This window comes from Hydractinia symbiolongicarpus, chromosome 9 (assembly GCF_029227915.1).
Source record: "Hydractinia symbiolongicarpus strain clone_291-10 chromosome 9, HSymV2.1, whole genome shotgun sequence".
NCBI classification, from domain to species: Eukaryota; Metazoa; Cnidaria; class Hydrozoa; order Anthoathecata; family Hydractiniidae; genus Hydractinia; species Hydractinia symbiolongicarpus.
Genome location: NC_079883.1, coordinates 21,378,003 through 21,391,978, shown reverse-complemented (window position 1 = coordinate 21,391,978; position 13,976 = coordinate 21,378,003). Strand labels below are relative to the sequence as shown.

The 13,976-nt window shown below is 33.9% G+C and overlaps 2 protein-coding genes across 3 annotated transcripts in view; one reads left to right on the top strand and one right to left on the bottom strand.

Moving 5' to 3' along the window:
• LOC130656840 (proteasome subunit alpha type-6-like) overlaps window positions 1-13,976 on the bottom strand; it is a 69,977-nt gene that overhangs the window by 2,624 nt on the left and 53,377 nt on the right. The window contains exons 2-4 of one of the 2 annotated variants that reach the window (XM_057459782.1): window positions 5,134-5,233; window positions 416-510; window positions 206-287 (exon numbers count right to left, since the gene is read on the bottom strand). In XM_057459782.1, coding sequence (XP_057315765.1) covers window positions 206-287; window positions 416-510; window positions 5,134-5,209 — 253 coding nt within the window. In that variant the 5' untranslated portion in view covers window positions 5,210-5,233. Of the gene's footprint in view, window positions 1-205; window positions 288-415; window positions 511-5,133; window positions 5,260-13,976 lie in introns of those variants that run through there. The other variant, XM_057459781.1, reaches the window with a different exon arrangement.
• On the top strand, window positions 10,384-12,796 carry LOC130656841 (protein FAM177A1-like). Its single transcript, XM_057459783.1, has 4 exons — window positions 10,384-10,671; window positions 10,749-10,815; window positions 11,852-11,949; window positions 12,261-12,796. Exons 1-4 carry the CDS (start codon window positions 10,396-10,398, stop codon window positions 12,378-12,380), a joined length of 561 nt encoding a protein of 186 aa, XP_057315766.1. The 5' UTR covers window positions 10,384-10,395; the 3' UTR covers window positions 12,381-12,796.

Here is a 13,976-nt window from a genome sequence, read left to right as displayed (position 1 = left end):
GATTAACCAGGTCAAGAAGTCAAATTGTGAAGGCAAACAACAACAAATTCTTCAAAAATGTGTTACGTAAATCAGTCAACCTTACACACTCATATTCACAATCTTTTGCTGACTCTCCCTTTGTAATTTAAACTTTCACAAGTTTTTACAACTAAATCTCTTAACTTTTACTTAGTAAACAAAAATGTTCAGTCTGAAATCTTACCCATCATTCCAGTCATGACGCACCCAACTTTTTCACTTAATTTAAACATATGCGTCATCGTATTAGAATCTAATAATTTGTCCTGAAAACAATAAAGTAACAAAAATATCAACATGATTCAAAGTTTGGACACACTAAAACCTAAAAGAATTGTTGCATATTTTAACAATTGAGGTTTGTTTGGTATAAAAGTGAAATATTATCACATACTGGTATCTTCTTTTGTGTTACGACAACAGCACAATCAGTTCCACGGACTGCAACAGATGTGGTTGCACCTTGGTTGATGGCTTTAAATGCATATTCTAAAGATGAAAGCAAATCTTTTCGTAAGCAATTTTAAACTGCTTTGCTGCTTCTAATTTATTCTGGAATGAACCACACAAATATTTTTTTCTCACATCATATGAAGTGCCATGTTTCTTAATTACATGACGTCTGCAAAAGTGTTAAAAAAAGTAAAGGGAAAGTACAGGGCCTGTTGGAAAGCCTATATATATAAGATTGTAGTCCATGTACAGTAATGTTAGAAATTGTGCCTGATTGAAGGCGTTTTTGGCAAAAAAACACATATTTTATTTTTTATATCAGTCTTTCTTACTTTTATATCAGTCTAAAAGAGCCTTAACAACTAATTTAAAGCATATACTATGTTTAAAATGCATGTAAGGTATTTCTCTTTTTTTAAAAATGGTCATAAAGCATTATCTAAGTCCCGGTTCGACTCCGGTAATGACAATTCAGTAAGAATTGTAAGTATATAAAAGGAAAGTTGGCAATCCGTCTATTAGCCATGCTTAGATTGTGCTTATTGGACAAGAACCTATACTTAGTGGTGTTTTGACCAGCAAATATTAGGAATGTAAAAGGAACTTCTTATCAAATAAAACATAATTTTAAGATATATAAGTCATAAAATATATACTAAAACATTCTCCAGGTCTATCAATAAGGGGGGGGGGGGGGGGGGGGGGGGTCACCCAATTCATGAAAATGAGAAACTAGCTAAGCCATTAATTGCTCCTCCAATTCCACAAAAAGTTTTTCTAGCTGAGCAATTCATTTTTTTAGGAAATCAATGCACTCTTTCTTATTATTTGCAGAAAAATAACCAAACTGTATATAAAAAATAAGCGTTTATAAACTATTCTATTTATTCAGATTGCCCAGTGTAAATTATTGCAACCTAGGGAGAGCGATTTATTGCTCAGGTGTTATTTTCTTATTGAAAGGCTTGATTCTCGGTAAACTTTACAAAGTTTCTCAGTTCTCATACATCATTTGGATATATTTACCAATAAAATATTTATAATTATAATAAAGCATAAAACTAAGTTCCACACAGAGTAGGAGGGTGGCGATAAGCCGCAAAGGCGGGCGAGTTCGTGCAAATTTTCGAATTAAATTGGCAGTTGTCTTTTGAAACTGCCCACACTTTCCCAACGCTTAAGCTTATTGGCACCCTCATAATGGAGTGATGCATTTGTTTATGACAACTGAGCTTGGTTTGAATTACAGCACCAGTATCACTTATAGCACAATTATCGATCGATTGCGGTAAACAAATATGGTGAAACAGAAGTCCCTGGCACATGGGATTCCTAGTTTGTAGGTTAAGCCCAACTGGCCTAGACAGTCGGGGAAATCCTTTTAATTAAGCTGTATAGCTTAATTTGAAGGTCTCCTAATTAAGCTGTATTATACAGCTTAATTAGGTGACATACATTTAAATTAGGAGGAAGAAAAAGTTTTCTTTTATATTTCGAAAAATGTAAATTTTAGCAGAATCACCACTGCAACTCTTCCATACATATAAGGAAGAATGGTATTTCCAGCACCTTGGGTTCAACAGATATGGAATAGAAACAATGGTTGATCGTAGCAATAGTCTATTTAAGCTGTACTGCATCCTAGTTAGGATGTCACGTCTCGTAATACAGCCTATTTAGGCAGCCAATTTAAAAACTTTAAATTTAGCGAATCTCTGGGGTGCTACGAAACAAAACTAATGTATTGGAGATGTTTATATGCACGTAAATATTGGATTTTCTAAGTTAGATAGATGCTAAAATTCAGTTAAATGTGTGTTTTGAACGATTAAATTTTGTCCATCCTCACTAAGCTGTAAAACACCCTATTATACTGATCATACATCCTAATTAAGCTGACATCTAAATTAACCTGTACAGCTTAATTAAGAGGATTTCCCTGTCTGACTGCTAGAGAGTTGGTTGGGACACTTGAATCAAACTAGAAGTATCAATCATGATTTCGAAGTAGTTGATTACGTAGATACTAAAAGTAGGAACCAGCAGTAACCAGCAGCATTTTGAAGTACCCACCAGAGAACCACCAGTATTATGAAGTAACCACCAGAGAACCACCAGTATTATGAAGTAACCACCAGAGAACCACCAGTATTATGAAGTAACCACCAGAGAACCAGCTGTTTTTTAAGTAACCACAAGAGAACCAGCAGTTATTATTAATTCACTCCAGATAAGGCAGCAACAGCGGCACAAAGGTGTTGTGATTTTTATGCACAACACTTCATGACCTTAAAACTACCAAATACGATAAATAAAAGGGCACCTAGTGCCCAGGGCTTCTTTCTGATACTTTATGCTTTTGCTAACTAGCTACTTTTAAGTTGTTTTCACAAGGTCCAATAAATGCATTCCGCGAAAGATTAATTTTTGAAAATATGAATAAATTCACGCAATTCGCGATAATTAACTGACTCAAGTTACTTATAGATAGAGATAGATAGATGTGCATATTTTACATGGCTAGCCTCACAAATATCAAGGGATATACCCTGTCTATTATTTCCAGGAGGGGCCATGGCGTAGATGGAGAGTCCTAGAGTATTTAATGCTCATTTTGAGCTACGCAGACCCAATTAGAGCCCGCGCTCTACTAGACAACTCCCGGCAACATCCAACGGCCCACACAGTATGCCATCTTCACAATTTCCCTCACATGGCTTGGGTTAACCCGGGGCTATGGTAACATTCACTCGCATATGTTGAATCGCCGTCAAGAGGAATCGAACCCCGGTCTCCCGCACAGAGTACGAGAGCTATAACCACTAATCTACGGCGCCACAACACTAATCTACGGCGCCACTTATTTATTTATTTATTTCGCCTAAGGACAATAATGGAAACAAAAAGAACAGAACGAAAATATCGTTTTTAGGATTAAAGTTCATTCTTTGACATATAATGTAACACGTTTCAAGGAAAAAACGTTCATATAAAGTATAATTTTTTTACTTGAACAGAAACCATGTATGAAAAACAAACATATATTTTCTGCTGGATGCCACAATGTTTCTCCACAACATTTATTAATTCATTCAAACTTTACTTTGTCTACCAAAAGATAATAATGTTTCGTTTTGGACCCTCCTCCATATAGCGTTATATTTGGTTTACAATACACGAATTGCAAAATGAAAATCCTTCGGTCAAATACATAATCTGATTAAGCGGAATAATCTTTTATGAAGCGTTGAAGAAAGTGTGTAGCTAATTGCTGCTAAAAAATAAACTAAAATTTGATATGGATTCCTCAACAGTGGACACAATGGCAGTAATCTCTCACGCTTGATGACTTCAAACTTTGCAGTTTAATAATTCATTCAAACTTTAGGTCTGCCACAAAAAAAATTGTCTCAAAATCCGCCAACTCCGTGAAAAAAACACATTTAACGTCCTTATATTCATATCATCAACATATCGGTTATTTGAAACTTTTATTATTGTAGCGCTATCTGTCGCGGACCGTTCGGGGGGTATGACAAGAAAAGAAATACATTTAATTGTGGACAAATAAGCCGGATCCGACATGTACTATCATTCGATAATGCCGTGATGGATCCTTCAACTCCGTGAAATTTGAAAAACACGTTTGCTTTCTGATGACTAGCAAAAATATTTTAAAAATTAAAATATTCATTTGAAAACATTCTTGAATCATTGGACCCTCAGGAAAAGGTATATATAACATGACCATAATTATAATCAATTAACTGAGATAACAATATATATCAAAAATGACCACCGTCGCGCTTGACTTGAAAATCACAAAAAGGTGTAGCCGGCTGAACTTAAGGCCAAATTTTTGTCATGCGCGAGTTCCGACACCCCTAAAATGATTAAGTGGTAGTATCAAACCCCCTGAATCGAATTCATTCATTAAAAATGGTAGACAGAGCTGTGGTAAGTTGTTGTAGGCTTAGAAAGCAGTTTCACAGAGTTATCGGATTCACGGAGTTGGCGGATCATACGCTAGTGTTTTACGTCATATTTGGTTTACAATTCAGATATTAGTTTATTATTCAATATATTAATTTTGTTTATGTTAATTGCAGAGTGTGCGTTTAAAAACCTTCTTTCTCAACTGTTGCATAAAGCCTTAGTCACACCAGACATAAACATTTTAAAAAAATGGGTCATGAACTGTTGTGTATGTACATTATAAAATGTTTCATATTCAAAGCAGGTGTTTATTTCGTTTTATTTATTTAAATGGTTGTTCTCTTGTGGTCACTTAAAAACAGCTGATTCTCTGGTTGTTAATTCAAAATACTGGTGGTTCTCTGGTGGTTACTTCGAAATACTAGTGGTTCTCGCGGGGTGATTATTTCAAAATACTGCTGGTTACTGCTAGTTTGATTACTGCTGATTCCTACTTTTTCTAAAAGCGAGTCGATTATTAAGCAAATGACACAATTTTAACAGGTATGGTCCACAAATTTTATGCCTCCGTAGGATGAAAAAAGAGAACGGTTAAAAGATCTTTTGGGGTTAGAATGGTGCGATATGGCAAGTATCCAAAGTTAAGATAACAAGTAATAAATTTAAAACCCTCTGTTATTAGAGTGGGTCTATACCTTCGTCCTGTTGTCAAAATCTACTTACCAACTTGATACAGACGTCCCTCTGGAGAAAAAACAGTAATAACTCTATCGTAACCAGCACTTGTACCCCGCGACATTTTGAGAAAATGTGCTGACCCACTAGCTGCAGAATGACTTAGTTACCCAATTGAAAGTTTCATACCTGAAACATCAAGGAACGTCGCTAAAGGAGAATCCCATGGCTTAAAATCAGGTAAATTAAAAAGTTATGGTCAGCCTTTTATCCCGCCAGGGGCCCAGTGTGTTCAAAAAGCGCACACGTTGTCGGAGAATATAACACTTGCGAATTTTACTTTTTTATTTACCTTATTCTGTTGTATATTTTTATTAGATACAAAAATTTGTAAATAACCTATATTAACTTAGCGATATGTTTAGACGCCAGCGACAAACAGCTTTGCGCAAACTTTTTCTCCGCAAAGGCCAGAGACTACCCCACCTTTTGGCAATGACTTCATTTAGTACTGGGCTAAGTGGATTCGACACACGAAGTACAACATAGTAATATCGCTTGATATCCCTACCGACATAAAAAGTCCGATACACTTTTACTGAATTACCCCCAACCAAATAGACCCGACAAAACTTATTTATAGATAAAGAAAGAAAAATAAGCTGTTTCGCATATGTTATTTATTATAGCTAGAAACAATCGTTATGTGCACGGTACATAACGATTGCGCTTAAAGGTGAAATTAAAACAGTGCTACTGTTTTCGTTTCAACTTTAAGAATAGGAGTAATTAATGAAGTTTCAAGAGTCTTGAAATATCTCCATCATTGAGATAATTTCTCCAAAAAATATTGAGAGGTTTGGTAAGAGGGGCATTGCATCTTTTTACTCGAATTCCCGGTAATCCTTCAGGATCAGCAGCTGCTGAGGTTAGTGAAACTTTATTAATTGTGACTGCTATATATATCCTCTTTATTAAAATTTGTGTCGCTGGAATAAGCCTGAAAGCCTTTGGAGTTCTCTGGTAGGGGGACCACGGGGTCTTTAAAATTGTGTTATTGGTTTGACTCGTAAATATATAACACCTAGTTTTGTACCATGACATTTTTCATAACATTCTCGCTATGGAAATGAATGATGACTGGTATGGAATTTAGAAAAGGAAAAGGACGTGCAGCTTCTTACTTTTTTATTAGGGGCTAATGTAGTTTCAGCAGATATTCTGCTTATTTAGCTTTAGTTTAATTCAGGTAGATAGCTATGTAGCTAGCTAGCATATTCATGTTCATCCCAATAAAGTTGAGCTCATATGAAAGATGTTTGAGCTAGAAATCTTTTTTTGAAAAATCTTTATCCGTTCTCAAGATATTTGTCATACAAGTTACGCTAATTATGCGAAAATGTGACATCATGAGTATTCATTAAGCATAGTTATGGTAACTAAATATTAAAATTTATGTAACATGTTCAAAATGTGTCAGTGAACGGCCAGAAAATATTTGAAAATATTTTTAACTCTATATGGCTTGTCAAAAATGTTAAATTAACCCCCTTGCAGAGCATACTCATGACATCATGCATAATTAGTGAATCTTCTTAGTCCATATTCTAAAGAACCAATCACGATATTTAAAAAAAAATTCAAATTCCTAGACAACCTTACAAGCATGCAATTAACTTTATTTTTCGTGGGAGGTAAATTTTAATCAAAGCTTCTTCTGTGAGAGTTAGTTTTACCATGAAATGTAAGTGTTTTCATTTAACCGAGAGTTGTACTTTTTGACATTCTAGCTGGGACACAAGAGGGTGTCAATAAGCCGCAAACGCCCACATTTATGAAGGCGAGTTGAGGCACCTTTTTGAAATTAATTGGCAGTTGTCCTCTGATACTGCCCGAACTCGCCCGGAACATTCCCGAAATGCAATTCCTTGTGTAACATACCATGTGGACGATAGTTGGAACGAAGGAGCTTGAAGATAAAGGAGTTAATAAAGTTTATATATAAGGGGTCATCTACAAAATTTGTAGCAATTCGTATAAAAAAAATTCGTATATGCTATACGAATTTTTTTTGCCATACAGTAATTAAATTCGTATGAAATTTTTTTAAATTCGTATAAAATTCGTATGAGTTTTAAATTAAATTCGTATGAGTTTTAAATTAAATTCGTATGAGTTTTAAATTAAATTCGTATGAGTTAAATTCGTACGAGTTTAACAAAAAATTCGTATGAGATTTTAATTAGATGCGTATGGTTTTAAAAAAAAGAAAATCGTTTGACATTGTATTAAATTCGTATATGAGTTTCAAAATAAAATATTTTTTAGATCGCATTTTAAAAGTTTAAAAACGAAAAACGGCGATAGAAATGTTTTTTTAGATCGCATTTTAAAAGTTTTAAAACGAAAAACGGCGATAGAAATGTTTTTTTTAGATCGCACGTTAAAAGTTTAAAAACGAAAAACGGCGATAGAAATGTTTTTTTAGATCGCATGTTAAAAGTTGAAAAACGAAAAACGGCGATAGAAATGTTTTTTTTAGATCGCATTTTCAAAAGTTTAAAAACGAAAAACGGCGATAGAAATGTTTTTTTTTAGATCGCACGTTAAAAGTTGAAAAACGAAAAACGGCGATAGAAATGTTTTTTTAGATCGCATGTTAAAAGTTGAAAAACGAAAAACGGCGATAGAAATGTTTTTTTAGATCGCATTTTAAAAAGTTTAAAAACGAAACACGGCGATAGAAGTGTTTTTTAGATCGCATTTTCAAAAGTTTTAAAACGAAAAACGGCGATAGAAATGTTTTTTTAGATCGCATGTTAAAAGTTGAAAAACGAAAAACGGCGATAGAAATGTTTTTTTAGATCGCATTTTAAAAAGTTTAAAAACGAAACACGGCGATAGAAATGTTTTCTTAGATCGCATTTTAAAAGTTTAAAAACGAAAAACGGCGATAGAAATGTTTTTTTAGATCGCATTTTAAAAGTTTAAAAACGAAAAATGGCGATAGAAGTGTTTTTGTTAGATCGCATTTTAAAAGTGTAAAAACGAAATATAATTCGTATGAAAATTCGTATAAAAGAGAATATAATTCGAATGACAATTCGTATGAAAGAGAATATAATTTGTATGACAATTCGTATGAAAATCGTATAAAAGAGAATATAATTCGTATGACAATTCGTATGAAAATCGTATAAAATTCGTATTAGATTTTTTAAAAATCGTATAACTATTTAACACTATACGAATTGTATACGATTTTTATACGAATTAAAAGCAATTAAATTCGTATATATTCGTATAAAATATCATACGAAATTTGTAGACGACCCCTAAGTTATTTATCAAGTAAATCTTTTTATAAACTATCAAAAACAGTTATGTTAGGAACTTCGCTACCACATAGCAAGTTTATTTTAATATTCATAGTTTTTTGATTCATTAGTGTCTGTTTTTCTTTTCATTTTGCGCGCATTGTTCGGGTCTATGCTGGTTTCGGCAAATGCGTGATTTATTTTCAAAATGCCGAACTGGCTTGAAAATGCCCGCACTTTTAAAGCGTATGCTTATCGGCACCCTCGTTGGGACACTTATTATCTCCTTTATTTCATTCAGACAGTCAGGGACAGCTGCCAGGTTTGGTACTAAAGTGGGTTCACCCATATACACCCATAAATGAAAGTCATCTTGAGAGTACCCCACTGAAAATTTAAACCATGGCTAAAACAAGGAAGCCATAACAGCACAATTGTTGTGCATATGCCTAAATTCACACATTTTCAGCATGTTTTCAAAATTATTTATGGAACAAAAACAAACATGACTTTCAAAGAAAAGCTTGACGTTACAGAAGAAAACAGCTGTTTGAATCAAGAAAAAGATATTCTCTGTAAAAGAGTATAAATAAACTTAGTTGGCCTGTCACTGTAGTTATTGAAAACCATTGCAAAGACCCCTGTCGAACTTATGACCTAAGTCATGGTTTTACACTGTGGTTTCGATATTGGAGCATTTCACTTTTCGTTTTCCTCATCTAATGCTTGCTTTTCTCCGTCTTGTCTGTGTTGAGTTTTTTGCTTTGGTACATTACAAAAATATAATCCAGGGCACCACTGATGAATTTTGCTTGAAAAAAACTTGCAAAAAAATTTTGATGTATGTGCACGAAAAATGTAATTGTGGCCTTTTTGTGGACCTAGAGGGAAATAACTGTTTCTTCTGTAGGACTGGCAGCCAAATCTCAGGAAGTTGATACGAGATGCTGTTAGTGTTTGTCACATTCTAGACTACTGATGGTTTCTTTCATCTTCCTAGTCGATTTTCTAGATTTTCTGTTGATGATTTTCTTTTCATTATCAGTTCAACTTGGATGATTTTCTCATACCAGTTAACTGATATGTTTATTTTCTTTTTTTTTTCACATCTCTGTTCCTCACTGCGCACATATGTTCTTAAACTAGTTGCTTAAATTTTCTTTTTGTTTAGCCTCTTATGTATCTGCATCACAATCTTTACGCAGGGTTTCATAAAGAAATCTCCTTTGTTCTTCAGGTCAATTTTGTCGTTTAGTTTAGAGAAAGTGATTCGTAGTATGTCTTTAGAGTTAATAGCCGACTGATAGCCTTGTGGTAGAGCGTTCGCTTTCAGTGCGGGAGGTCTTGGGTTCAAACCCGGCCGAGTCATGCCAGAGACTATAAAAGTGTGAATCTATCCTTTCTGCTTAGCGCTCAGCATGAGAATAGGATTGGTATCTTAGGCGGTTGTCTAGTTGAGCGATTGCTGTGCTTCCACGACTTTCGTAGCTCAAATGGGAGCTTTAAATGCGCTAGGACCCCCTTCGCAGGACCCTCGTTGATAGCAGTACCAATAGGAACTGAAGAGGCTATCCTGGGTAAATAAAAAAAAAAAAAAAAATAATAATAATAAAAATTGTATTTGATCTTGTATTGCTTTATAACAAAGAATTTCCCTTGTACCTGGAACAGAAGTAAAAATGCTGATGCAGTGAATTCATCTGATGTTTCACTGTTTTCTTAGTTGAATCTTCTTTTTATTTGCAAATAATGCATTCTTCATATGTCTACACTATTTTTGTCAATTCCTTTCAAGTTCTCACACATTAGAAGAATGTTAATTAAGAAATACATAAAGACTTTTCAGAGTTCCCTATTTAAAAAAGTAATTTAAATCAACTTTATTGCTACCATGTCTTTCTTTTTTAAGTTAAATTTACACTTTTGTCATGTGTCCGTTAGAATCTACTTTTATATTTTTGTATCCCTAATTTTAAAATAGATATCTCAGTATATGCAATGGAACAGTGATGTTATGGATGTTCTCAAAGTGGGAAAGAAAAGTGATAAATTTGACAACATTAGACTGATAGACGATTCAAACTCTGACGGAAGTGTAGCTGATGTAGAAGATGATCAAGCTGATGGTAATGAATCAACAAGAAGAAAGAAGAGAGTGAGGAGAAAAAAAATTCATTTTCGGAGTGATTTTGTCAAAGATGAGAGCAGTTCTTCAGATGAAGATGACAGCAAAGAAAAGAAAAAATTTGATATCCAGGAGAGAAATCCAGTAAGACTTTTTTGAGTGCTTTTAATAGTAAGTTGTAGCTAATGCAGGTTTCTTTATCTTCTTTTACTTTTTTACAGGCTGAGTTGAATTGGCCATTATGGTGTTGGTATTACACTGTGTATGTTGCTGTTGGTAGTTTTCGCGGTAAGTTACTCAACCACTTTCAGTCAGAACAACATCACAAGTTTGCACTAGACTGCTGGAGTATATCAATTCCTAGCAAACGTGGTGATTGTGTTATTGTGATGTGGAAAATATTGACCAGCCTTCCAGACAGCATAAAGAAAGAGCACAAACTTTCCTATTGACATTAGCGTAAATCCTACTATGATCAGTATAAAAAACATAATTTATCTAGCCTCCAGTCTCTTTTTTACATAGAAGATAAAAATTGTGAACCATTGTCTCCATTCTAGGACTAAAAAATGTTTAAATTTTTGCATTTGGAAAAAGGAGGTCACAGAATATCCGAATATCACATGAATCACACAAAAAGTCAATGTCTTCAATATCATATATATATAACACAAAGAATGTTAATAATTATGTCCTGATTACATATTAGCCAATAAAAAAGAACCCCTAAAACATCAGATAAATGCTATTGGTATTGCTAATGCTATTTTCTGATTTTATCGTAGAGCTTAAGAAGTTGTTTAAATATAGTTGTTTTCAGTATTTCTGAAGATGAAAGCATGCTAAAAATGATGGTTACATAAATGACCTAAAACTGTTTTAGACCAAAATTGGCCCAAAAATGAAAAAAGTTTTGTATTTGTCACAATTTGCCATGTTGGACAAAAATACATGTGAAGGTCAAAATCAAAAGCGCTATTCTTCAAACCGAGTTGGCTCCTTTTTAAATTTTTGAATCCCAAATTACGGTATTGCTAACAAAAATAAAGGGCCTGGTACGAGAGTCATTTTGAATTTTTTACAGGCCTAAAATAATGACAATAAGGAATATGTGGTACCTAGATGACGTCATAATAATACTTCTTAAACAACTTTTTTAACTCTCACACCAAATCCCCCTAAAGCTAGTTTTTTTGTGCCCTAATTTCAGATTTAACATTACATTTTTTAATTCAAAGATTGAATATCGTTTGTTTGTTTTTTGGAAATTTAAGAGTTTGAATTGACAATAACTTGTTTAAATTAAGTTTTATTTTTTCTTTAGTCGCAGAATATTGTGGAGAAAAACTTGCAGATTTTTTTGGTATCACATCGCCTAAATATCAATATGTAATTAATGAATACCACAGACTCAGACAGGAGGCATGTAAAATGTTTTGTTACATACAATTTCGCAATTTTAATCTTAGAGATTTAAACAGTGTCAATCCACATTTCTATTTTTCTTTATGTAAGCATTCAATTAAGTTCTGATTTTATTATACCTGCACTTTATCATCTCTTCTTACGCGATAGCAAGCCCCCCCCCACACACACATTCGGGCGTCACACGTTTGGGCTTCACACATGTGGGCGTAATCATTAGCTTGCAAATAAAATTGAGGGAGGAAACGGTTAGTGTTTTGGTTTTTCATTCGTTACAAGTTTTTTTTTAAAATTCCTTTTTATGTTAGGAGCAAGAAGAAGAGGAAGCAGAAGAACGTGAAAGAGAGTATGCGCGCAATCAAAACCTCGAAAGATTAGGACAGATGGAAGGAGGTGTAGCGACGCATCAGAAGAATACCATTGCTTGACACTCCTCGGCGTGTTGTTTTGTGTGTATGAAACGAACTTAGGGTGTCCAAGGGGAGGAACATAGTTTCCCTAAGCTGTCGAAAGGAGCTTGAATTTCACGGCGAGTTTTAGCTCATTTTAGTTTTTTATAGTCTTTAATCATATAGTTAGTTATAAAGAGAAATATTTTTATAAAACTGTCGATGTGTAAGAAATAGTACATCAGTCAGTAAATTCTTTAATGCAGATATTTATAAAACATGCAGAAAAAATATACTTGTAATCTGAATCTTTTTTGTGTGTTATTAAAGTAGTTTAACGCACTTTGTCGTAACCAAATTATTATATTCGATAATATTATTGTATTCTAGATGTAAATAATTTATTTATTGTCTTATAAAATCGCGTTTTTTATGGTAATTTACCCTTTGAGATACACCCCGTTTTGTTTTTTTTTCGCCAAATTTCCTGGATGGAAGAAGAGTCTCGAACAACCTGTTTAGCATCTTTGATTTGGAGGAAAACTTCCGTGGTTCAGGTGTCGAAACGTTAACAGTAACGTTTCGCGAGAAGTTACTTTGAGAGAACAAACTTTTTTGTTGGAGAATTTTCCGCGAGAATTATGTTTTTGCGGCTGAGTGGTCCCAAAATGCTTCATTATGCAGAGTACAGTTATACACCAAAAAGATTTTAGAATAGACAGAATTTGCGAAAATGAATTCTCGCCAAAATTTGTTTCCTAACGTAGGGTAAATTTTTTTTTTTGCCTCTATAAAGGCGACCCTGTAAAATATTTTAACCGGATCAGAATATTCGTCACCCTTAATTTTAGTCACCGCCGTTAAATTTCCTCTTTTAGTTAAAGCCGGCAAAGTTTCATTAGGCAGCGAATTTTTGCAAATACTAACTAGCGAAATTTTAATTATGCTTTGCTATGTAACAAGTTACTGCCACGCGAAAAAGAATTTTGTGATCAGCAGTTTTGGAATTTTTCGTGGATTTTAGCTCACATAAATAGCCTTTTAATTTTCAGGGTAACTCCAAATTACTGGTAATTGAAATACAAGTCTTTCCTGTAAATTAGAATGATGATGTTACTGCATTTGTGAGGAAAGAATCGTTGATATCAACCTCGTTTCCAGCGAATGTTGTTTCTGATTTATGACGGCAGTCTTGGGGGGCTGAGAACGAGGCGTAAAATGTAAACCATGTCGACAAAATGATAAAATATCATTTCACTTTTATTCTATTCTAAAAAAACTAATCACTGATGACTATATTTTGCGTAAAGAGATAAAATGAATCTAAACTTTGGCGAATTCTTTGTTGTGGAAGTAAACTTAGGAGGGGTCAATTTTCGAAAGTATTACGATTCGCAAGGTTTATATTGACCATTTTTTGTGCAAATGTTTTCGGAAGTTTACCACCACAATAGTCCCAGTAGATCCTCATCACAGCTACCATTATTATTCTTAGCTCGAAGGGTTACAAGATTTGCAAGTTTTAAGGTTTAGACGATGTCAAAACAACACAAATTATGTATGAAATCTTATTGTTAACTGTGATTGTTAATGCGGTTAAAAAAAGCAAAATTATTGCCCCCCCCTGGTTGCTAC

Excerpts from the sequence above, each read along its gene's own strand:
- LOC130656841 (XM_057459783.1), top strand. The coding sequence starts at position 10,396 with ATGCAATGGAACAGTGATGTTATGGATGTTCTCAAAGTGGGAAAGAAA. Across the intron at positions 10,672-10,748 it reads ATATCCAGGAGAGAAATCCA|GCTGAGTTGAATTGGCCATT; the intron begins GTAAGACTTTTT and ends ACTTTTTTACAG. Across the intron at positions 11,950-12,260 it reads ACCACAGACTCAGACAGGAG|GAGCAAGAAGAAGAGGAAGC; the intron begins GCATGTAAAATG and ends TTTTTATGTTAG.